The sequence below is a fragment of the Perca flavescens genome, chromosome 17, assembly GCF_004354835.1.
Source record: "Perca flavescens isolate YP-PL-M2 chromosome 17, PFLA_1.0, whole genome shotgun sequence".
Lineage (NCBI taxonomy): Eukaryota > Metazoa > Chordata > Actinopteri > Perciformes > Percidae > Perca > Perca flavescens.
The window spans coordinates 12,135,890-12,161,955 of record NC_041347.1 but is presented as its reverse complement, the minus strand read 5'-3'; the positions used below and the strand labels follow the sequence as shown (position 1 = coordinate 12,161,955).

The following is a 26,066-nucleotide window of genomic DNA, read 5'->3' as shown; positions in this document are numbered from 1 at the left end:
GGTCATCACTTGCTTTACTGCACAGCCTCCAACAGAGAGACAACGTAATGGTGCGTTCATTTTGTCCACTGAAGTCGATCTACGAGTCGTTTTTCGGAGTTACGAACCGGAAGTTGCAAAAAGAACGCCCCCGAGGTCGTATATACGACTCGTCAAGTCGTCTGAACTCCGAGGACCCTGAGTTCGTTTCTCGTTTTTCGACACGGATGGGACGTCACACTCGAGCTACTAGTTGTGATTACAAGACAAAAAGAACGCACCATAAATGTGACATGAGCAACGTGTCTGAAAGTTGTAAGTCTTCTGGTAGCTGTGCCAAGAGAAATCTCAATCATTCCCAATCTTACAGAGACAGAGAGCGTTGGTATATGTAAGGAGATAACATGGGCACAAGCTAATTATTGCTAACTAAAATGCTAGTTAACATTAGTAATTAAACTTAAACAGCTCATGTAAGTCCAAACTGCCTGCGAGCTTCTCCTGTACTGTACGGTAATTCCTCTACTATGCGACAGTAAGTCGCTTGGTTATGACAATCGTTAGCCTATTTTTACAAAAACATCTTCTACGGAGCCGTACTGTGAGATACAAGGTAATGGAGCCTTTTATACATTATCGTGTTTCTTTAGAAATGAACAATGGACAAATAGAAAGTCTTTAAACGCTTCAGATGTAAAGTTATTCGCTGTCAAAGTGACGTCAAAATGAATGGGAGTCAATGGAATGCTAATGGTTTTGGTACTTGTGGACGTGGCCACAGTCTACTTCAGAGTATTTCCCCCTCGGAGATTTGGAAGAGGAGGGAGGGGAGGGTGGGGGGACTGAGAGCAGCTCATCTCCTCCTGAGTCAGTCTCTGGTGACTATGTCAAGTTAAAAGAGTTGCGGGTCACCCGCAACCTAGTCTCGCATTGCCAGACCTATCGCCACAGCACAGCAGAGGAAGGTCTGGCTAGTCCACACAACATTTCTGGATAGGAGAAAAAAGTGCTTTTCTTAAATAAAAAAAAATTAAAAATTAAAAAAAAAGGGTTGACATTGCTTTGGGCTGACGCAAGCTGATTTTTTAAAACTAGACTAACAGCTAGAAATGACTACCAGGGTGTTACCAAGGACAACTTTTAAAAGTACACGTTCTGCCTACACATTGCCTGAGTCTGAAAACTCGAGTACTTATCACAGCATTTTCTTAGAAAACCTTTCTCAGTGAAACAAAAGCTGCCCACAGTTTCCTCTCCCCCGCACTGCCAACCTTGAGACATGCAAATCTTCCTTCCCAACATAGGAATGCCCTGTCTAACCTACTGTGTGTCTGTGAGTGATACGGAACTGAATTCATCACTGCAGCAAAACACTTTGTATGCCACCTCTCTACAGCGAGGTCAGGGGTAGGGCTGGGCAATATATTGATATTATATCGACATCGATATCTGAGGCTAGATATCGTCTTACATTTTGGATACCGTGTTCTTTTCCTGGTTTTAAAGGCTGCATTACAGTGAAGTGATGTCATTTTCTGGACTTACTTATGGTTTTATAAATTTACCATGGTATCCACATTATTGGTGATTATTTATCAAAAGTCTCATTCTGTAAATATTTGTGAAAGCACCAATAGTGAACCCTTCAATATCGCCATCAATGTAATTGGTCAAAATGATTGTGATATTTGATTTTCTCCATATCGCCCAGCTCTAGTCAGGGGTGGCAGTCTGCTAAAGAACAGCGTCCCTGTAGATAGTTCAGCAGCACAGTTCACTTCATACTGCCCGACATGGTCACGATCATCCCACTGTTTGCCAAATGGCTGAGGCTCCTTCACGTGCATGTGGTTATTTTACTATAATGAGAATGAAAGCAATAACATAATAGGCACAATTTGAATACAAGTGTGAGCAGGATGTCGTCCTTGTTTTTGTGTGTGCATTCAGCACACGCCTATTAGAGCTGCATGATATGGAGAATATGTGCAACGTGTGATACAGTCTTACACGCTTGTTTATTACGCACACAACCGTGTGATCCAACAGCCATGTACAGCTGAACCATACAATTATTCGATCAAAACTAATCTGCAACTACTTTGAAAATTAATAATTTGTCATAAAAAAAAGAAATTGTAATGTGTATTACAATTGTAATATTCATTTAGTAATATCCTATTCTGCTCGTGGATATACAAATATTGATTTAGATTAAACGTTTTCTCAAGCAATGATTCACATGAAACACCTGTGTGTGTTTGTGTGTGTGTGTGTGTGTGTGTGTGTGTGTCTCACACATACTAAGCCACATTAAGGAACTCTATGACTTCCTTTCTTGGATTTTGGACTGATGGAATACTTTACGTGACTGCAGAAGCTTCACAGTAATCTATCAAAACTATAGATTATTGCCTAGTTCAGTTATAGGTTTGAAATAAGGCAAATAAGGTTTCTTTATTACAACTGGCTTCGTCATCCTTCTAGTGTCTTAGGTATTTGTAATGCGCTTGTTGTGCAAATTCATTTAACAATAAAGTAAGCTTTCAGCAGCCTGGTGTATTAATAGAAGAACTAACCCACCTTTCTGACTCAGGGCATTAGCCACGAATTGACCTGGAGTTAGAGAGGACTCGGCAGCCTTTTACACTTAGTCCGTCAGGTCTAATTAAGAGACAGGACCACGATATTGAAAGTAATTGTGCCTTGATGACAGAATGGATATGTCTGAAAGCTCCAGGTTTGACCAGCCTTATTGTGATTCAACCGAGTGCAACACAGGCAGATACATGCAAAACTTACTTTTTATTTAGTCTTATGGAGCCAGAGCACTGCTGGTTTTGTAACCTACCTTGTGGTGCGACAGGTGTAATTCAGCAGACCAGCAGGGCTCAGCACTGTAAACAACTGGCTTTCAGGCATGGAATATATATATACCCTACATTCAGAGTGTTATGTGTTTCCACTTGCTGCAATACTTACTTTTGTCCTTCCATTTATCGTGTAGTTTCCCAGTTTCCCATTACAATGTCTTATCAGGTCGTCCATACGACTCATTAGAAAGCGGATCTTCTCGCTGCCGGCCTCCGTCCCCTCTATCCATGTGATTTTGTCCCCTCGGATGTCTTTGGTGGAGTCGCTTTTTTGACTGACCAACTGTCCGTCTGTGAACTTGCCCGTTTTGTGCAGGGCTTTAACATTATCCAAAATGCCTAGCCCAGTCTCTACTCCTAAAAAGTTGTCCACCACACAGATGCCGTGCTTGTTCATACACGGGACTATGTACTCCATGGCAAGTTTCTGAGAGGATGCGCTGGTTTGTCCGTTAGGTGTGGCGGTGTTGTTGGACCCCTCCTCTCCCAGTCCCTCACCGTCCCCAGGTGCTTCTGTGTTTGTGGTTTGTGGGAAAGATGCACCGTCCGCCTGTTCGGAGCTCATCTTTTCCCGGCATTTCTCCGGTGCCTCGTCGTCACCGGACTGCGGAGGCTGCTCGGGCTTCTGTTTGGAAAGCTGCGCCTGGTCCACATCCTTACAAATTAGCTTGTGTTTCTTCCAGTCCTGTTTCTGGTGCTTCTTGCTACAGTAGAAGGAGCTCCGGCACCTACCACACTTGAGGAGATTCTCCATTTTCCCACAAAGTTCACAGTACTGTCGGTCTCGGTCTAAATCGCTCTGCAGCTTCTCCATGTTTGCGCCTACAACGGCGGCACTGCGCCTTTAATTCAGATCCTTCACACGCGCCCTGCTAACCGACAACTTTGGAAACGATCCACTGCCTCTGCCACGCTACACCGAGCGAGACGGAAAAGTAAGACTCAAAACCTCGCAATTTTTTCACACTTACTCCCTCTACACATCTTGTATCAGCGGAATAATACAAAAACTTGCGCCCTGGACTGAGCATTTCGGGATGGGTCGAGGTGTTCAGGAGGCATCTCAACCGGGCTAGCTGTCGGTCCGAGGGTAGTGGTGCATGGCGCCGCTCAATGTGTGCTCAGCTTGTCTGTGGCATTGTGGTCCAGCCTGCTCTGACGTCCACACTCAAGCACCGCCCCCCTCGCGCTGTCTTTGCAGGCTGTCGGACAAATAACCGTTCAGTAAAATGACTCGAAACACGTGGAAGCATTTAATCAGGGAGCATGTCCTTGTTCGTGTATGATAAAGTCCGCCTCTGGTCAATCAATAGAAAAGTCATCTTGACTAGACCCGTCGGCTCCAGTCGTGCAGCCTCAGTGATTATTCTCTATAATCATGTCCACTGACATACAGGCAGTGGAGGGAAGTACATTTACTCAGTAGCCTAGCCTACAAATGGAAGGTATTTGTAGGCTACTTTTCTTGAGCATTTCAATTTAATACTTTATAACTGTATACATTCTGATTAATTGCTGATTAAACTGCCCAACAGTTTAAAATATATAAATTAGCTCCACCTACTAGCTCCCTTACTACAAGCCTGCTTACACAGTGCATTTATCCAATAATATTAAACATTATATAGGCCTAGCCTACAAAAAAATCATACAATGTTGAACAATTGAATGTCTTGCATGATGATACTTTTATTGTTGATACTTAAGATTAGTTTGCTGATAGGGTCTAATACATCTGTAGGTATAGCCCACTTAAGTAAACTTTTGAATGCAGCACTTTTACTTGTAATGAAGTATATTTGGTGTTGCTTATTTTACTTAAGTAAATGGTCTGTATTGTTAAACCACCACTTTAGAACTATATACGTTAACAGAAGGGAAACAGAGGGATTTAGTAAACCTACATATTACAAAAACCCTTGAAGTTCGAAAGCTTTAATGTAAGAGTTTGAGGGTAGTACATGAAGGCATCATTAGTCAACGTCATCATCAGTGTGTTTTGCCCTCATTCCTGGCTTGCATGTGTGGAATTCCTATCACACAACAAAAGAATATTTTGCATAAAGATGTTGCTGGTGTTGTGATAGACGGATTAATGAGTTGGTAGGCGGTTATGAGGCTCATGATTGCGGTTGAGAGGGGACTTAAATCGACTATCGGAATGCATATTGTAACACATTTTAAATTGTTTTTTCTGAAAAACATCAACTTATATTCAGCTGAATATATCATTATATACTAGGGTCTATCACTCATCAGATAAATGAAATCGGAGTTTGAAATACAGGGAGTGTGCTGTGCGGCGGCAAAGCGCAAGTTAAAGTTTGTACCACTCGTGTGGCACGTACACAGTCTGCAGGAGTCCCAGGAGGAGGGGTTACAGGAGAGAGGCGAGTACAGTAATCTGATCAAGAAAGGTTGGATGAAACATACTGTAGCTACTTTAATAGCAACAAATGACTCAGGCCATTCTAGGGTGGCAGTCTGAAATATCTTGCTCAATTTGGATTTTTAATTCACTTCATATTGAATACATAAACATGCCTTTAATTAGTAGATATAGTATCTGCAACAATCAATCATGCATGACCCTAAATGCTTCATAAAAAAAAATTAAACACACGTACAAACATGTCATTTGTAATATTCCAGGACAAGTTTTATCTAAAAAAAAAAAAATAATTTAAATAGTTAAAATTATTTGTAACAGTTTTTAATTATATGAATAAACAAATCAGCAAATATGACTTTAGTAAGTTGAAGAAATGTTGCAATAAACTTAATGCCACATTCTGTTATGTTACTACATCTCCCATAATAATAATTAAAAAAAAATAATATTTTAGCTTGATATTTAAACAAAAATAATACTATATAAAAAAATATGTGTAATATTTTGAAAATTCGAAAAGCCTTACACCTGTATAAATGTATATGTAGCCTACCCGAATTCCTGACTGACCACTTGTGTTTTTCTTATTTTTTATTTCACTATTATTTATCTCTGTCCTGTGATTTCCTTTTGTTTGTTATTGATATCTCTCGCTCGGTCATTATTTTTCCATTTAAAGAACACAGGTATACACCAACAGTATGTACATATTGTTTTTGTTTGTTTGTTGCAATCTGTTAAATATGTCTTGAATAACGTGCCTTTTTGATTGTGCATTAAAAATATCTATATAAAACTACATCTCCCATAATGCACTTTTCGGATGACGTCGTGTTGTAGGCTCAGCTATGATGGCAGCCGTGGGTTGACATCAAGGGGGTAAAAGCTTCGCTTCAGAACGCGAACCTCCGATGGCGCCATTTTGTTGCTACGAAGCGATCACCTCTTGTTAGCATGACACTGACCGCCATTTTTTTTTACGTCACTTGACTACGAATAACTTTACATCTGAAGCGTTTAAAGACTCTATTTGTCCATTGTTTATTTCTAAAGAAACACGACAATGTATAAAAGGCTCCATTACATTGTACCTCACGTTATAGCTCCGTAGCAGACGTTTTTGTAAAAATAAGCTAACGATTGTGTCATAACCAAGTGACTTACTGTCGCACAGTAGAGGAATTACCGTATAGTACAGGCGAAGCTCGCAGGCAGTTTCGACTTACATTAGCTGTTTAGGTTTAATTAGCAATAATTAGCCTGTGCTTATGTTATTTCCTTACATATACCTACACTCTCCGTCTCTGTAAGATTGGAAATGATTGAGATTTCTCTTGTCACAGCTACCAGAAGACTTACAACTTTCAGACACGTTGCTCACGTCACATTTACGTTGTCAGTAGGCTCGTTCGAGATGAACTGCGCCTCGCCTGTAAAGTAGACGAGAGCAGGCGGCAGCAGCGGGGGGCGGTGACAGAAGTCCGCTCTCAAGTCGGACAGTTTTCCAGCTGATTCCAGCAGCCTTCAGGCTGAACAGGAAGTGACACAAACACTGTGGTCCGATTCCGATTTAATAAAATGTTATCAGACCCGTATATCAGCTCCTACACAGTCTCCAGTTGATTTTATTATGACAGAGTAGCTGTCAAAATTCTCTACATGTGATCTGTTGCTGATTTTAATTAACAACAGACTGTAGATGATCTGTAATCTGGACAGATTTAGTCTCTCAGACTTCTAAACATAACTATAAACCTCACTACAGGTGTTCTGTACAGAATAAGCTTTTAAATCAGACAAATAGCAGTTACAATTCCTCCGATTCAAAATCAATAAAACGTTTATATAAAACGTCGGCATGTTAAGTCGATTCTGAACCAATCAGCTGTTCGATCAGCTGAGAGGCCGGCGTTTCCCAGCATGCCCTGGGTCCACCTGCGTCCGCCTGGTTCTTGCAGTTGGTGAAAAGCAACTGCGCTACCTGCGTCTCAGAACTGCGGCCGCCTTGGTCTCGTGAGATTATCGTTGCCCATGTGTGCATGACGTCAGAGCAAGGCGGGATCAAGCATAGACAGTATATAATGGACCAATAGACCCCGTTGCTCTGGACGGAGACCAGTGAAGGCTATTAGAAGCACTTTTCCGGTGATGGCCAGCTTTACTGCGCAGCCTCCAACTGAGAGAGACAACGTAAATGTGACGTGAGCAACGTGTCTGAAAGTTGTAAGTCTTCTGGTAGCTGTGCCAAGAGAAATCTCAATCATTCCCAATCTTACAGATACGGAGACTGTAGGTGGATGTAAGGAGATAACATGGGCACAGGCTAATTATTGATCACTAACATGCTAGTTAACATTAGTAATTAAACCTAAACATCTCATATAAGTCGAAACTGCCTGCGAGCTTCTCCTGTACTATACGGTAATTCCTCTACTATGCGACAGTAAGTCACTTGGTTATGACACAATCGTTAGCTTATTTTTACAAAAACGTCTGCTACGGAGCCATAACGTGAGGTACAAGGTAATGAAGCCTTTTATACATTGTTGTGTTTCTTTGGAACTAAACAATGGACAAATAGAGTATTTAAACGCTTCAGATGTAAAGTTATTCGCAGTCAAGTGACGTAAAAAAAAAATGGCGGTCAGCGGAATGCTAACAGGAGGTGATGGCCAGTTAGCAACAAAATGGCGCCATGATGGCTCGAGTTCTGAAGCGAAGCTTACCCCCTTGGGATCAAGTCGGACACAAATCTAACCGGCATGCATTGGGCGGCGATCGCCGGTGATCGATTCTGCGCAGATCTGGCTAATCTCGAACGAGCCTAATATCACGTTTTTTTTATTTTTATTTTTTTATAAACAATCTTTATTAAAACTATACGATACAAACAGTACAGTACAGCATAAACAATCAGTCATTAATACAGAAAAAAACACAGAGCCAGGGGGAGATTCAAATAAAAATCTTAAAAAAATAGCATAACTGAATGGTTTTAGCAGCTTTCTTATTTTTTTAGTCATAGATGGTTTAGATGGTGATTGGAATGCCAAAAGTATGAATACATTCAGAATAATTCAGCAATGATCCATTACCATTTAGTAGTTGGGACACTAGAATAATGTTATTATCAAACCAAGTTTTATAGAATAAAGATTTATTCTTGAATTTAATAAACTGATTATTCCAGATGAAGCACCTATGTGGGGAGAAATTATGTTTGTAGATTAATGACCATGCTAAGAGCATTTGTTTGTGGAATTTAGATAAACTTTCACAAACTAAAAAATAGATTTTTTTCTATTTTATAATCACACAAAAGTAAATATTCAAGACCACCAATTTTAGAGAAAATATAGCTAGGTATAAAATTCCATGTAGAAGTGGGATTCATTAGAAACTGCTTTATCCAATTTATTTTGAAAGTATTATTAAGGGTTCTATAATCAAGAAAGTTAAGACCACCACGTTCAAAGATGTTCATAATTACATATTTTTTCACATAATGCGTCTTGTTTTTCCAAATAAAATTGAAAAGTAATTTATCAATGGAATTACAGAGCTTTTTGTTGACAAATAAGGGGATAGCTGCATAGGTAAGACGGGATAAACCTTCTGCTTTAGTCAACAATACTCGTCCTTTCAAGGATAAGTCTCTCTGCAGCCATTGATTAAGCTTTTTCTTTGTCTTATCACTAATCAAGTTAAAGTTTTCAGAGCATCTCTCCCATTTTTCATTATAGTAATCCCTAGATAAGTAATCTTATCCTTGATTGGTATGTTACAGATCTGAGAGGTGTCGCTTTCTTTAAGGGAAAAAAGTTCACATTTCTTCAGATTCAAGCAGAGTCCAGAAGCTGCGGAAAATAATTCTATTGTTTTGATTGGCACTTGGCTGGCATTTTTTTAAAATAAAGTAGTATCATCTGCTAGTTGGGTGAGGATAACTTCTCTTTCTGCAATTGAAATTCCTTTTAAGGCACTATTTTTAATATGGGTGGAAAGAAGTTGTGTACATAAAATGAATAGGGAGATGCAGGGCAGACCTGCCAGATGCCTCTTTGCAAGTCAAATCTCAGTGATGTCCCATTTTTTACTCTGATAGAGCTATTGCCTTTGTAGTACATTGTTCTAACAGCTTTACAGAAAAATTCACCAAAACCAAATTTCTCAATAGTTTGAAATATGAAGTTATGTTCTACTGTGTCAAAGGCTTTATAGAAGTCCAAGAAAAAGATAAAACTATCGTCAGGACATAAATATGAATAATCAATTATATCTAAGACAAGCCAAATATTGTTAGAGATATGTCTTTTTCTCATGAATCCTGATTGGACTTCATCAATAATAGGGTCTAAAACATTTTTTAATCGTTTTGCGATGATTGAGGCAAAAATTTTGTAGTCAGTGTTGAGTAATGAAATAGGTCGCCAATTATCAATAAACAGTGGATCTTTTTTGGGGTTTAGGGATTAATGTAATTAAACCTTGGGTCAGTGAAGGCAAGGCAAGGCAAGGCAGCTTTATTTATATAGCACATTTCAGCAACAGGGCAATTCAAAGTGCTTTACATAAAACATTAAGTGAAGGAGGTAGAGAACCTTTTTCAACACTTTCTAAAATCACTTCAAGTAGAAAGGGAGCTAAATCTTGTGTAAAAGCCCCATAAAACTCTGCAGAGAGGCCATCAACTCCAGGAGATTTGTTAGTTTTACAATGTTCAATTGCAAATGTGATTTCCTGCAAGGTTATAGGGTCATCGCAGAGTTTCCTATTATCTTGAGAGATTGGTGTGACGGTAAAATTGTTCTAGAATGTAGTGGTTGAATGATGGCAGTAATTCGATTTGTTTAAATTTCTATAGAAGTCCGAACAGAAGTCAGCTATGGTCTTCGGATTATCAGTTACAGAATCGTTAATATTACGTTGGTGTGGACCGTGGAGTGACGGATCAGGAAGCGTTAGCGGCGGTCGGTTTGAATCAGCGTTTAGGCCTACTATTGACGAGTTTATACTTTTTGACAGTTTGGAGCTACGGCAGTCTACGTTTACGGACTATTAGTAGGTTTTGGACTGAATCCAACCAAGGCTCCCCGGTGAAGGGATAGGCTACCGTTGGGATGGCTTCGGGAGGTAGCCAAAGGAGGAAGGGTAATGGACAGAGTGAAGATGGCAAGAAAAGGGACAGGTCTTATAGATCAAGTGACGGGGACGAGGACCAAGACTATAGAAAGATGTCAAAACTTGATGTTGAAGGAGGATTTATGTTTGTTGCTAAATTTAAAGATAAGAGTGATAAAGCTGTAAACCCCCTCAGACTGTCTGATGACATAAAGGATACAATGGGAAGTATACTTAATGTGAGAATGTTGAGAAATGGAAATTTTCAGATTTTTTGCAAAACAGAAGGCCAAAGAACAAGTGCTATGAAAGTTCGCCATCTAATGAATAGGTCAATTGAATGCTTTGTTCCTACAGGTAGAGATGTTAAGGGAGTAATAGTTCTGACATTACTGAGAGTGACATAGTTAAGCATTTACAGGGAGCTGAGATTGAGTCTGCCCGTAGGTTTCAAAAAGATGGCCCAGCTGTGTTGCTTATCTTTAAGCAAGAAACCATGCCAACATAAGTATACATGGGGTATATGAGTTTCCCAGTGAGAAAGTACAGACGTCCTCCATTGCGATGCTACAAGTGTCAACGGTTTGGACATGTGGCAGCTGCATGCAGAGGGAATAGGAAAGGGGGAATTGTGGGGAAGATCATGACTTGGCGCAGGGCCAGGTTGTGGAAACAAAGTGTTGTAATTGTGGTGGTAACCACATAACTTCCTTCAAGGGGTGTGGGTGTCATATAACAGCTGTGGAAGTGGAAAAGGTTAGAGCTGGAGGGATCATGTCTTATGCAGAGGCGTTGGGGAAAGTGAAGGGCTCAGGGGTAGCTGACAGGCCAGAGGGGGGACAAGTGTGGGGACCAGTGTCCCTGCACTGCTGAATAAAAGGGGAATAGTGCAGATACAGGAAAAGAAACCACTTCTTGCATTTATGGTAGATGTGATATGGGCAGCTAGAAATATAACCAAGAGATCAGATGCAATTAAGATTGTGGTAGATGCTGCTGAAAGGTTTCTTGAGGAGGTAGAACTAGACCCAGAGGAGTTGCACACGTTCATGAGACAGAAGATGGTGGAGCAGGAGAGAGGGAGGGAGAGGGGAAGGGGCCCATAGGTAGGAGTGAGGACAAAGGTAAAGAGGTGGAAATGAATGAGAATGAACATGATGATAATTAATCTGTTGATGTTTTACATATTGCAATGGAACGCAAGGAGTCTAATTGCAAATGGGCAGGAGTTTAAAAGATTTGTGGATGTATTTAAAGGAGAGTACAAACCAGCTTTATTGTGTGTTCAGGAAACATGGCTCAAACCTTGTTTAGACTTTGTGGTGCCAGGGTATGAATCGTGTAGACAGGATCGAAAGGAAAAATCAGGAGGAGGGTGTGCAACATTTGTAAGATCTGATGTGCTGTACCAGAGGGTGGAAATTGAGTCTTCTCTAGAGTGTGTGGTTGTGAGGGTATGGGGAGAGCATAGGTGGGTAAATATAGTACATTTTTTAATCCGTGCTTGCAAATCAGCATGGTAGAACTGGAGGAGGTCAGGGAACAAATAGGGCCACCGGTTATATGCGTAGGCAATTTTAATGCGCATAATCCTCTTTGGGGTAGTAGAATGAAAGATAATAATGGGAGAACAGTGGAGGATTTTATGGACAGGCATGGGTTGGTTTGTGTGAATGATGGCCGCCCAACTAGGTTTGAAATTAAGACCGGGGCAGTTTCATGTATAGATTTAGCAATGGCGTCCAGTTAATTGGCAAGGGTAGGGGAAGGGGATTGCATGGATAGGTGGTGATGGCGCAGTGGATCTGTCACATGCCTTTGGTGCGGTAGACCCGGGTTTGATTCCCACTGCGATACATCAACCAATGTGTCCCTGAGCAAGATGCTTAACTCCTAGTTGCTCCAGAGGTGTGTGTCCTCTGATATGTAAGAATTGTAAGTCGCTTTGGATAAAAGCGTCAGCTAAATGACATGTAATGTACACAATGGGCAGTGATCACTTTCCAATACTTTTGAGGTTTGGGAAAACTTTGTTAACTGAAGAGCAAGCAAGACCAGAATATTTTAATTATAACAAGGCAGACTGGGGGAAGTTCTCTAGCAGATGTGATAGTGGCCTTGATAATGTAAATGGGGAGGTAACGATAGATGAGTGGAACAATAGTTTATGTTCAATGATATTAAGTAGAGCATATGAATGCATTCCTTTAAAGAAAAGCCATAAAGCGAAAGTGAGTGTCCCATGGTGGAACAGGGCCTGTGATAAAGCAGTGAGGGATAGGAACTTGGCTTATAGAAAATTAAGAAGGGGCCCGACAGAGTATAATGCAATAGAATACAAAATGTTTAGGGCTAAGGCAAGACGAGTGATTAAGATTGCAAAAAAAGAGTGCTGGAGGAACTACTGTGGCAAACTAAGGGTAGAGACGTCAGTAACGGAAATATGGCGGGTAGTGCATTGTATGTCAATGTCAGGAATTATTAGGATAAAGAAAATGCCAATGTTAGAGGAGGAGGGCATGTTTGCTACAAGTGATTTGGATAAAGCTAAAATGTATGAAAATAAATTTAAAGCTGTTCACAGTGGAGCTAATATTGGCGAGGAAGGTATAAGAAAGCGAAATGAGACTTTGGAGCCAAACAGGTTGAAACTAGAGGTAAATGAAGATAATTCTGATATTTGTAATGTCTTTTTCTCATTAGAAAAACTGCATAGAGCAATAGGTAAAGGGAGATCTACAGCTCCAGGAAAGGATGGTATTAGCTATGATCTACTTAATAAACTGAGTGATCTAGTGTTGGAGGAATTTCTGTCGTTGATCAATTATATATGGCAAGAGGGAACTCTTCCTAGCTCCTGGAAACAAGCAGTGGTGGTCCCAATATTAAAACCAGGGAAGGCGCATCTAAGGCAGGATCGTATAGGCCTATTGCACTTACTTCAGTGTTATGTAAAGTAATGGAAAGAATGGTTACAGACAGATTAATGTATAAATTAGAGAAGGACAGATGGTTTACTCCTGTACATAGTGGCTTTCGTAGAGGGAGAAGTACCATGGATGCTGGGCTTTCCCTTGACAGCAATATTAAGAAAGCCATGGTAAATAAAGAAGCCCTAGTGCCAGTATTTCTTGACATTGAAAAGGCCTGTGACATGTTATGGAAAGAGGGGCTAGTTATAAAGCTCTATGAGGCTGGAATCAGAGGGCGGATGCTTAATTGGATACAAGATTTTTTGAAGAACAGGAGAATTCACGTCAGGGTTGGAAATTATTTTTCTGATGGTACAAAGGTGGAAAATGGAACGCCCCAGGGCAGTGTGATTAGTCCACTTCTATTTAACATTATGATAAGTGATATTTTTCAGGATATTGGGACCAGTTATGGACTTTCCCTGTATGCAGATGACGGGACCATCTGGAAAAGGGGCAGAAATATCAAACAAACTATTGAACGAATACAGGTAGCCCTAAACAGGGTAACTAGCTGGGGTGAAAAGTGAGGATTTAAAATATCAGTAGATAAATCTAAATATGTAATATTTGGCAACAAGAAAAGTGAATGTAATGGTTTGTTTATTTTTGGACAAGCAATTGCAAGGGTTAAAGATTTCAAATTCCTGGGTGTGCACTTTGATGAGAGACTAACATGGGGAATACAGATCAATAATGTTATTAATAAGTGTGAGAAAGTGATAAATATTATGCGTTCCCTCTCAGGTAGTACATGGGGTGCTGACAGGGATTCGCTACTAATGATTTACAGAGCAATGATAAGGTCAAGACTAGACGATGGTTGTATATGTTATGGAACAGCAGCTGAATCACACTTAAAGAAACTGGATGTAATACAGGCCAAGGCTCTGAGGATATGTTGTGGGGCTCTTCGTACAACCCCAGTTCCAGCTTTACTGGTTGAGATGGGGGAAAGGCCATTGTCAATTCGACGAGAGAAACTGGCAATGCAGTATGTTGTTAAATTGTGGGGATACAAAGAAGAGCACCCAACAATATCAGTTCTGAATAATGCTTGGGAGTGGGCAGCAGAGAAAAGGAAGAAAGAGTGTTTTTTATTTAACATCAGCAAAAAGGTGGAGAAACTGGGACTGGGAGAGGCAGGTGTGGCCCCGCAGGTGTACTGGGCAGTTATACCGCCTTGGATGCTGCCCACCCCAGACATAGACTTCAGTATATTGGAAAATTTAAACATCTTGAAGGTGGTTAATGTCCAGGGTTGGTTAAACAAAGGCTGGGTGAGCATTGGGAGTCTTATCTTCAGATTTACACAGATGGATGTCAAGATCCACAAACTGGGAAGTCTGGCTTTGCTTTTTATATTCCTCAATTAGGAATTGTACAGCTCAAACGACTGTCTGATGGGGTATTGGTTTATACAACAGAGCTAATAGCTATAATTTGGGCACTACAGTGGGTGGAGGAAGTGCTGCCAAGGAGAGCAGTCATATGTTCAGATTCGGCTTCAGTTTTAAAAACTCTGATAGGAAGCAAATGGGGAGCCAGGCCAGACCTGGTTATGGAAGTGATGGCTCTATTGTATAAGATCGAGAAGGTTGGAGGATTGGTGGGATTTCTGTGGGTGCCTGCTCATGTTGGGGTAGAGGGGAATGAGACAGCAGATAAGGCAGCTAAAATGGCACTGAAAAGAGAAATTGAGTTAAGGGTATGTGTTGGGATATCTGAGTGCCGGTCTGTCATTAAGAAAAATTCTATAGCAGTGTAGCAGAGGAAGTGGGAAAAGGAAAAGAGGGGCCGTCATTATTTTTCAATTCAAGATAAGGTACCGGCAGAGCAAGGTTATTTGGTAAAAGGCAGAAGACACTCCGTCATAATGACAAGGCTTAGACTCGGCCATTGTGGTCTTGCATGGGATCTGGCAAAGATGGGTAAACATGAAGATGGATTGTGTAGAACCTGCAAACAAAAACAAACTGTGCAACATGTACTTTTGGACAGTCTTCGGTACAAAGATGAAAGAGGACACTTGTCCACTGCGCTATGTCACATGGGAATACAGCACATGACATTGAGAGACTTATTAAATCCCACTGAATATAAATGTGAGATAGTGGAAGCCGTCATGGATTACATCTCTGCGACAGGACTACTCCACTGAAGCTGACAATACTTTTGACTGGTGCATAAAATGTCCTGTGGGAGGCAGCAATATGCCACGAGGCATCTAGTCTGCCGGAAAGCCAACAGAAGAAGAAAAAGAAGAAGAGGAAGAAGAAGAATGCACTTTTCATTTCCTGCTACGCGTGTAAATAGCGCAAAAGCCCCGCTAGTTATGAGGACCGCATGGATGCCTGTTATTAAAAACAATAAACAAGATTTATTTCGCATTGTAGGGAATTGATACTTTATTCAGTGTCCCTATTCTCGGTCAGAGATGGTAACTTGCATATGTAAACGGCGCTGTTTTGTGTGGTGACCTAGCTAGATAATCCATGACAGATGTAAAGTATTCTGCCTTGTTACAGTTGGTCGGCAGCACCTTCAGAGGCTAGCTAAATCAGTGCATATACAACCCTAACCGAGCTTACAGTAGTTACATTTATTAAAAGCAGACATTGCAACACTGAAGGCATGAATAGGCGAGAAGGTAAGTCCAGTTTCTGAGACTTGGCTAACTAAGAATAACAACGTTATTAAGCAAGTTGTAACGTTCCTGTTGGTTGTTGTCATCAGCAGCATGGGATGTAACGCCTGTAAACCTCAAGCTAACATAACATGCGGTATGCTCACGTTAGCTGTTAAGACTGCAGTGAAAGGATTTGAATATTGATGTCTAAACTGCCTCACTGCTATTACACCACTGTTTGCCAAGATCACACTGCAACGTTAGCTCAAGAGAAGTCATTTGTTAGTAGTAGAAGTGGTGGTCCTAGCAATGACAGCTATAACCCAACTATCAGTTATTTTCATTTAATGATGAATCAGCCCACTATTGTCTCGTTTAGTTCATTCATAATTTGTTCTACAAAAACGTAAGACTAGAAACAAATGCCGGAAACCCAAAGCTATATCTGCAAGTAGCTTGATATGTCTGACCAGCAGTCCAAAGCCCAAGACACTAAGTCACTTAACTGTCATAAAAAAACTAAGAAAATCGGCAGGTATCCATATTTGATTTTGTGTTTCAAATTCCATACCCACAGTTTGTAACACAGACTTTATATTAAATAATTACGTCTTCAGCACAAGCCAAAATGACTAAAAACGACTAAACTGATCTACATGTGCAAAATCGCTGGAGTGCCTCTTTAATTTGACCATGCCAGTAGAAAGAAAATGAACCCAAACTGCAGTATCAGCTGACTTTTGCCTCATGTCAGGTGAAGGATGTCCCCGGAGAAATGCTGATGCAGTGCAGGACCGTGATGCGAGTGCCAACCCATCCTCACCTGTCATTGCTGCTTTCAAAGGTGACTGCATCTCCAGCATTTTGATTGCATTTTCCACCCACACATATTTGCGGTATTTCATGTGAGCTAGGACATCAGTACTTGAACTAAACTTTCTGTTTCTGTCTCTTAAGTTTTCCAACAGGAGCTTGACACCAAACACGACAAATATGAGCGTCTTGTCAAGATCAGTCGAGACGTCACCATCGAAAGCAAGAGGACCATTTTTCTTTTACATAGAGTGACCAGGTATATACTACTGTTACAAGACATGTTCATTTGTGCAGTTTAGTTTGGAAAAAAATAATTTATTTTACAGCTATTAAAGTGGCTTTAGTTTTAATTAAACTTAAAGAAATCTGTTTTCCAGTTCCTGGAAACCGTTGTTTGTGTTGGTACATAAGGACTGTCCCAAAGCATTGGAATAACCCAATGTAACTTCTGTTTTAAAGAGGATTTTAAAGTAATGTGTATGTTGCATTTCAAAATGTTAATCTGTTTTATTCTTTGGATTGGAAGTGTACCAAATGCAGAGGATATTCTGAATGAAGCAGATGTGAAACTGGATGCAGTCAGGCAGAAAATCGGTCAAATTGCTGAAGAGCTCAGAGGAGAGGACATCTTTCAGTTTCACAGAGCTTTCACAGCAGGTGAGATTCCGTAGACCCTTTTTTGTTTAAAGGGGTGCTAGAATGCAAAACTGATTTTACCCTGTCATAGTTGAATAACGACCGGTTGGTAAATAGGACATACATAGAAGCTCAAAGTCCCACTGACACCCCTTTACTATGAAAATCTCATATTTTGAAACTGATGCTGAAAACGGGCGAATCTCAACAAAGCTGGAAGTTGACGTCAACCTCCCAAAAACCGGAACCTTTGTCAGCCCATGGGCGTATTAAGAGAACGGTCACGCCCCAACATTTACATAGGCTACACAACTGACCTGGGATCAGGTAGTCTTATGAATCTAGCTAGGTCACGCAGATCTCTGCTATTCCATTACAAAAATTTTATGCGAGAAATCAACTATGTAAAGCTCAAATATGGGCCGCTTTACGAAAATGGATGGCTAATTGCAAATTTTGTCGGACTGTGTGTCGGAGTCCAGCGCCGGTGCTGCCTGTGTTGCTGCCTAGCCGCCCGGCCTGCGTTCCTTCACAGACCCCGGCCTGCTCTGAGGTACTTGGAGCTCCGTCACGACTGGCAGTCCACAACACTCCATACCCGCGCAAAGTCACCGTCTCTTGGGGTAATAGACAACCAAATGCCCCTGCCCTGACAGAGCTCCAGGGCCTGCATCTCCCTTCTTCCTGCTAGCTAAATGCCCGGTGTATGTGAGTGAGAGCGCGGTCAGCAAGCTTGTTACGCCAGCAATCTCTTACCACAGGTTCCAGTTAATCTTTTAATGTGTGTAATTATAATGTGTTGAGTTATTTAAACAAACGATTGGGGAAATAAACGCCGCTTGTCCGCGAGTCTCATTGATAGAGCATGCTGCTGGATGTAGCTTTATCAATGAGAGCTAGCTAGCCTCCTCTTAGAATTCCTCTGAAATTCACAAATATTCATTAACTTGAAATCGTACACCGTTGTTAGCTTTATAAAACATTTAGTTAGATGTTGTATAAGTGGCGTGACGAAATTCAAACTGTAAATATACTCAAATTACAACCAAAAATGAAGCTAACTAGCCCCAATCTGTACACATAGGATTGAAGGGACAGTCGCAGCTAACGAAACCCTTACAGTTCACAATTCATTAACTTGAAATCGGACACCGTTGTTAGCTTTATAAAACATTTAGTTAGATGTATAAGTGGCGTGACGAAATTCAAACTGTAGCTAAATATACTCTAATTACGACCAAAAATGAAGCTAACTAGCCGCAATCTGTACACATAGAATTGAAGGGACAGTCGCAGCTAACGAAACCCTTACAGTTCACAAATATTCATTAACTTGAATTTAACTGTAAATATATTCGAATTACGACTAAAATGAAGTTAACTATCCGTGATTTGTAGCTACACATAGATAGGATTGAAGGGACAGTCGCAGCTAACTAAACACCTAGCTAAACTTCACAAATATTCATTAACTTGAAATCGGACACCGTCGTTAGCTTTATAAGACATTTAGGTATATGTTGTATAGCTAAGTGGCGTGACATAATGTGTGTAACTTGTGTTAAGAGATTGATGGTGTAACAAGCTCGCTGACCGCGCTCTCACTGTCACACAACAGGCCAGACGTGAATTTGGTAAGGAAACATTGTAGTGTCTGGAATATGAGATTCTGTCGCTTCTCAAATGTGTGTGTATTGGGGATTCGCTCCACCAATCAGCACGCATCTCTAATGTCTTCGTATGGCAATTCACTCAAACAATCAGCGCGCAGCTCATCTAAATATTCACGAGCATACCATATTTGGAAGAAAAGCTCTTGTTACAAATAGGGCCAAAACCCAGGGATGCATAAGGGCCAATAAAATATCAACCAGGCCATTTTCAGCCCAACCAATGTTACATATCCCATTAGGAGACCATAAGGAACAGTGTGAAATACTCTATATAATCATTCTATCACCCCTTTAAGAAAGACAAATAATAAGCCCTTAAATAAACTCTGTGATTGTTTTATTATCTTATAATATTGAAGGTCTGCATGAGAGTGCATATAAAAAACGTTCAAAATTAAAGGTGCAGTAGGTAAGACTTATAAAAATAACTTTCTGTCATATTTGCTGAAACTGACCCTATGTTTGAATAGAACTACATGAAGCAGGTAATTCAAAAAATTTATCTGGCACCACCTACAGCCTGTAGTGCAATTAGCAAAAATCCACCACTCCCTGTTCAGATGGACCAATCGGGGCCAGGAGGGGTGTCTAATTGCGTGTCATGCACATGCTTTCATTCTCCCTTGTGGGGGGAGTGGCTTAGGAGACCATTTTGGGCTTTAGCGGAAAGCGGGGAGGGACTGAGAAGGATGTTCAAATTTTTTGGCTAAGTCCTGGATCTTCGCAATCCTTTTAAGTTTTCAGAAAAATAATTCGGCAAAGATACCATGCCATCAACTTCAAATCCTTTAGTCATTGTCTTTGGCTTACTCAATAAGCAAAGAGGATTTTTTTTTAATCACAAATTGGACATTTTGAACTTCCCAGTTCAGTGTCTGTATTGTTGCATTAAAAAAAAAATTTAAAATTCGGAGGAGTTGTGCAAGTGTCAAGCACTATTTCTTTCCCCATCTTAAGTGACTTAATTAAGTGTAATGATTCAGATGAATCATTACAGATGAATAAATAATCTTAGATATAGGTTTATATCCAGTTAGTGAGAAACATGAATATTCTAGCATAAATAAGTAGCTAGGATGTAGAGCCATGTACAAAAAGACAACAAGCAAACTTTTTGGCCTTTCCAGCAGTGTGTCTCTAGGGATGGCGGTCGGTCCACCACATCGGTCCAGACTAAATCTATCTCAACAGTTGTTGGAGATGCCATGACACTTTGTACAGACATTAATGCACCCTCAGATTGTTTTATATTAACTCTGGGGACTTCTTAACATTTCATCTAGCACCATCAGCAGGTGACAATCTTTTAGTTTTTCCAATACTTTGGTTTCATGACCAAATACCTGCAAAACTCATGCCATTTCGGCTGTACTTTGAATTTAGTTCTAATCCCTATATATGCATATGCCCATACTTAGCTACTCGCATGAACGAACGTAAACATATGCTTATACAGATTTAGACACATCTAGTACACATGTACCCACAAAGCTGCATACAAATATCCTTCTTTCCATAAATCTGTCTTTCAGTGTTAAATAAGAAATTCTCATCTCATTTACCTTTTATTGTAATTCAAAAAGAGTCCTAATTGTCCTGCATTATCCATTACAAGTTCAAAAACCCTCCCTATTTGATAACATGCCGATCAATCCTATCTCTCGTGCTGAATGAGATCTTGTCTAACAAGGCCACCTTGTGTAGCTGAATAAAAAGATGGTTCCCCTGGAGTCTTCCAGCCTTAATAAAAGCTGTCTCCCCATCTTATAATAATAATACATTCCTGAATTGACAAACAAGCTCCTGCAAATGAGTCAAAACCTTTCCCTTCAAATGATCTGTGCTGTTCCGCTATCGCCTCAATCGTCCCATTTGTGCTTTAGATTGATTGCAAAGTCACTGATAGTGTGAGAGCGTGACCTTAATGCAGGCCCTGGACATGATAGACACACCCTCTGATAAACTTGTTCTCCCGTATCAGTTTTTTGTTAGCGTAGCCAAAGTGTCTGCAGTGTTTTGGAGAAAAACATTACTGGGAGCGAGGGTGAGCCGTTATCTAGCAGCTGGGGAAGTCATTTTTAGATTGTGGTCACTCAGGAATCAGCACTGCATCCTCGGCGACGTGACCAGTGGCAGTCCCCAACAATTAGACGCTTCCATCCCCCCATTTTTATCGTCTTTATTAGATTAGATTGAATCTGGGCTCGCTTCACGGACTCTCCAAATAATCTTGGCTGGACGAGAAGTATCCAGGCATATTTAATGGGTGTGTTTTAGTTTTTTTTACATAAGGACCGTTAAGGATATTGCGGGCTAAATGTGAACATAATTGCCACTGATAACAGGGCTGCGCGGCTCTTTGATAAGCTCTTTAGCTGTACCCATCTTGCGGCTATGAGACTGTGCACAAGCGTAGCGGTGGGGCTTTTCCCATGGCGAACCACTCTGTGGTCAAACATTAAGCTCAATTAATCTGTAAATCATCTGTGTTCCATTCATCATCTCATCCAGTCCGGCTATACACACACTCAGCCCTCAACGTTTTCAACCTGTGTTCCACTAAAATCCTTCCAGTTTCCAGTTGAGTTTTCCATGAGTTATTGTTTAGACATCTATAGTCATGTTTTTTTTTTTTTTTTTTTTTTTTTTCCAATAACACAAACCGCTTCTGGCAGTAAGCTCAGGAACTGAACTCCGCCTGCCTGCCTCAAAGCCTGCGTAACCTTTTCATGTCATATCCTGTCTGCCTCAGACTGAGTTGTATTCACTCTAAGTCCAGGGTCACAGCTGTGGGGCCATTGGCAATGTTTAGATGTTTGTAGTGTTTTTTTGTTGTTGTTGTTGATAAAGGTTCTGAAAAATGAGTCGAAAATGACTACTTGTACTTTCCTTCATGAGAATAGGATAAAGTCCCTTTTAATAAGCAGTTCATTCAAAGCCCGACAACATTGACAATGTAAGTATTAACCAAGTATTTATATTAAGTACTGTAAATATTTATGACTAAATAAGCAAAAATCTTAGGAAAAAGTAATAAAAAAAAAACATCCTTATGGTATAATTAGTGACAAGTTTAAAAGTCAAAAACTGTCCTAATAATCGCAACATCCTGAAGTACGTGCAAAATAACAGGCGCAATCATTTTACTTTAACAGTAAGTTAGAGATCATGAAGTCAACATTTTCCAACCTAATATTACATACCTCACTCTGCTTACCAAGGGTGCAGCTCCTGGGAAGACTTTCAGGTGCAGTGCTGTTAGCCTGATGAACCCACTTCTTTCCCTGAGCTAAAAATAGCACAGGGATGCTGCGGACATAAAACAGAGTCTGTTCACATCAGTCGGTAGGAATGTAAACGCATGTCTACGCAATGTGGAATTAAAATGACCAGAAATCTCTCATCTGAAACAAGCAAACTGTTGTACATTTGGCAGAAAGTGTGTTTATGTCGCACTCCATTGCTCAGAGTAAGAAGCCGATTGAGAAAATATTTCAGTGGGCCCTTTAATAATTCATAATGAGTAAACCGTCAAGTCAAGTCAAGGTAAATTAAGTGGCGATGAAGCACATTCTCCTCTCGCCTCTCTGTAGCACTCTGCGGTTAGCCACGCTGAGATAGGAGGCCCTTTGAAGTTCAATTGCCGCTCCGAAAGTAAACTTCAGACACAAAGTCTTCCGTCCTGTGATTATTTGATTGTTGTTTACACAGGGCCAGAAAACAAACGAGGGGTCATCTCAGCCTGCTCCAAAAAATGGCCACTGTTGTTCAATCAAAAGACAGCGACAGGAAGCAGGTTTTATTTGAATCATTATCTACATCTGTGATCTACACTGTACAGATACCATGTAGTGTTTATACACACTCTACGTGCTATGCTCATTTGATACATAGTTGACCTCCTTTTTAGTAATAGTGGTCATTTTTAGTAAATAACAAATCCAAATAAATGGAGAAAATAAAGACGCCCCACCGTACCTGAAAACACTTTCAGATCCTGCAGCAGTGAAATATTTGGATGTATTTTCCAATGTTTTTTAGTGATTGTTTTGAATGTCATTTTGCTTTAGGGATTCAGGAGTACGTGGAGGCTGTTTCTTTCCTGCACTATATCCGCCATCGCAGCCTTATCAGCCTGGAGGAGATCAACGCCAGACTGGTGTTCATGAGGACAGAGAAGGTAGAGCCAAAGGTACATTTAGACAAGACTTTGTGGTTAAGCTACATGTTTTTGTTTTGTCATTTCATTTAGCAAAACCAACTCCGTATTAGTCCATGTCATGGCTGCAGTACAGACAGAAGAGTAAGAAATGTCTTTTTATTATTTATTTTTTTTCAAATAAACTTAACAAGATTTAAAAGTATAGTTCAACATTTTGAGAAATACCATTATTCGCTTTCTGGCCGTGAGGCGATATATACCACTTTCATGTATGTACGCTGAATACGAAGCTACAGCCAACAGGGGCTCAGCTAGTGTTGTTTTTCGTCAACGAAAATTATGACTAAATATCGTCGGCAGCGAACCTTTGTCACGTGACGAAAACAAGACAAGACGCAGCGTAAATGCTGGTCACGTGACGATGACTATAATTAAATGTATAATGCAATATTGTTGACGAATAAAAACGAGAGTAAATGTGGTTTACAAAATAAAAACTATGATGTCTAAAATGTCTGCGCAGACGCAGGCGACGTTACTTCCTCAAGCCGCGTGTGTTTATTTGTGTGAGAGAGTGTGTGGGTTCTTAGTTCCTACCTGACTGACTCTGTGTGTACTAAGCATCCCTTGTCTATACTACTAGTTGACTGGATTAAATAGAATTGCATTACTAAAAAGAGACTAAAATACAATTTTCATTGACTAAAACTAGACTAAATCTCATCAATTTCCGTCGACTAAAACTAGACTAAAATAGTCATGGATAATTCTGACTAAAATGAGACTAAAATGCTCAGCCTTTTAGTCGACTGAAACTTGACTAGACTAAAAAGAGAATGAACGTGACTAAAACTAATAAAAACTAAAATGACAGCTTGACACAAAGACTAGACTAAAACTAAAATTAAAACCGGCCGCCAAAAACAACACTAGGCTCAGCTCAGCCTGGCTTTGTCCAAAGGTTAAAACAGCTTTAAGAAAAGCATCGTTTTTGTATGTTCATTTTACATCATTTTACAGTTCCTTTCAAAGCAGTGGTAACGTCACACAAAGGGAACATTGGGTGTTACTATGTACTGCATTTATAATCATTATGTGTCATTATGGCATTTTATCCAGTCAGCCTGCTATTTGCAAAGATGATGGGTGCCTGTTGTTGTTGTTGTTGTAGGAAAATTGCTTGAACCTTGAACATTTAGTAGAAAAGCATCATCATGCCTCGAGAAGAACTGGACTTTGGTTATTTGTAGCCCAGGGCTTCTACTAGAAGCAGGGCTACACATCTTGTAAATATTGTTGTCACCATCAATCTTGTGTTGGGATAAACATTTCTGTGCACAATCTGTTCTCAATGATCTCAAAAAGTGTTCATAATCTTTGTAAAAATAATTAGCTTTTTTTTTGATTTTTCTATTCTTTCATCATCGTGCTTTTCATCTCAGGGCTCAGCTGAAGCCCTGCAGCCGGGAGGTCAGGTCCTGACCTTCCAGGTGACGCCCTCTGACTACCTGCTCGGCGTGGCCGACCTGACCGGCGAGCTGATGCGGATGTGCATCAGCAGCGTGGGCAACGGCGACATTGACACGCCCTTCCAGCTGAGCCAGTTCCTGCGGCAGATCCACGACGGCTTCTCCTACATCGGGAACACGGGGCCATACGAGGTGTCCAAGAAGCTGCACACGCTGCGACAGAGCCTGGGCAAAGTGGAGGACGCCTGCTACGCTCTGCGTGTCCGCGGCTCGGAAATCCCCAAACACATGCTGGCTGACGTGTTCTCCAGTAGGACCACACTTCTCGACCCGGAGGAAGGAGTGGTTTAAGTCCTGCACAGCTTCCTCAGCATTGTTGATGTAATCTATGGCGTCCTCGTCTGCTTCCGTTTCGCTCCAGTTTGATGTTTGTATGCATTTTTAATGGGATTTGATGATGATTTGTTGTTTGATATGGTTCGTGACACGCTGGTTAAATTTTGTTTTTGTTACTACAATAAAAACAGTGTTACAATAGACAATTGATTATTTTTCTTTGATAAAGATCTGATGACCTCCGTTGTTTTGCATGAATAAAAGTTCTGTGCCAAATATGCCATGCTCTCCCAATCTTTAGGCTGCTTTGATAGTGTGGTTTTTTTCTCTCTGCCTCCCCCCCATCAAACAGATAATCTAAGGTAGAACCATTGCCGCACTCACTGCACTCACTTGCATGCTGTGTGGAGTAGGAACATTGTGACCTTTGTACATTGTACGTGCCTATTCTCTGGCTGGCACGCACACACACTCACACGCAACCCATTACCCCTCATTCCACCGTTAAACAATCCTCACCACGCTGCACTGACATACATTTTGGAGCATGCTGAGAGTATTCCTGGCACATAACTGATATCTTCCTGCTGTTTCCTCATCATCTGATGGTGGTGATTATTACCATCCAGATAAACAATTCAGCAGTGTTCATGGATGGCCACAGAGTAATGTGCATACTCTATAATCAGTAACTGAAGCTCTTACTCATGTTTGAGGACACGAGAGTTAACTTAAGAGAAAGTGTTACTTGTGTCTGTCGTAACTGCCCCCGTGTAGGTTTTCTAGTCTCTATCCTGGACAGCAGCTGTTTCATGGCCTGCAATTGCTCATATCGTCACCTTCCTAAAATAATGGCATCTTCTTGCCTAAATCATCTCCTCAATCATCTGTCTCTGATTAATCCTGCTTTACGTATGAAAATGTAAGACATCTGGTATTTTGTTGGTAATAGTTTCGTATTTGTACACAAATAAGATCATCTGTCATTTCACTGCTCTAGATGCAATT

At 40.6% G+C, this 26,066-nt stretch overlaps 2 protein-coding genes across 5 annotated transcripts in view; one reads left to right on the top strand and one right to left on the bottom strand.

The window, feature by feature from the left end:
• The window catches only part of egln1a (egl-9 family hypoxia-inducible factor 1a), a 44,334-nt gene extending 40,277 nt beyond the window's left edge, over nucleotides 1-4,057 (bottom strand). Inside the window, exon 1 of one of the 2 annotated variants that reach the window (XM_028602755.1) lies at nucleotides 2,962-4,057. In XM_028602755.1, the coding sequence (XP_028458556.1) occupies nucleotides 2,962-3,666 (705 nt within the window). In that variant the 5' untranslated portion in view covers nucleotides 3,667-4,057. The remainder of the gene's footprint in view (nucleotides 1-2,961) is intronic. The other variant, XM_028602756.1, reaches the window with a different exon arrangement.
• Nucleotides 4,058-4,207: 150 nt separating this feature from the next.
• Nucleotides 4,208-25,336, top strand: tsnax (translin-associated factor X). 3 transcript variants are annotated; one of them, XM_028602759.1, is made up of 6 exons: nucleotides 4,208-4,297; nucleotides 16,721-16,810; nucleotides 16,924-17,038; nucleotides 17,309-17,439; nucleotides 23,162-23,283; nucleotides 24,696-25,336. In XM_028602759.1, the coding sequence occupies exons 1-6, from the start codon at nucleotides 4,291-4,293 to the stop codon at nucleotides 25,071-25,073; spliced, it is 843 nt and encodes a 280-aa protein (XP_028458560.1). In that variant the 5' UTR covers nucleotides 4,208-4,290; the 3' UTR covers nucleotides 25,074-25,336. The 3 variants fall into 3 exon arrangements, with proteins under 3 accessions (XP_028458560.1, XP_028458561.1, XP_028458559.1); XM_028602760.1 differs by lacking the exon at nucleotides 4,208-4,297 and adding an exon at nucleotides 15,444-15,987 and having other exon boundaries at nucleotides 23,162-23,271; XM_028602758.1 differs by lacking the exon at nucleotides 4,208-4,297 and adding an exon at nucleotides 15,444-15,987.
• The last annotated feature ends 730 nt before the right edge of the window (nucleotides 25,337-26,066 follow it).

What these genes read in the sequence shown, in the direction of transcription:
- tsnax (XM_028602758.1), top strand. An exon ending in TGTCATTGCTGCTTTCAAAG is followed by an intron (nt 16,811 to 16,923) that starts GTGACTGCATCT and finishes CTGTCTCTTAAG; the next exon opens with TTTTCCAACAGGAGCTTGAC. An exon ending in TCACAGAGCTTTCACAGCAG is followed by an intron (nt 17,440 to 23,161) that starts GTGAGATTCCGT and finishes ATTTTGCTTTAG; the next exon opens with GGATTCAGGAGTACGTGGAG.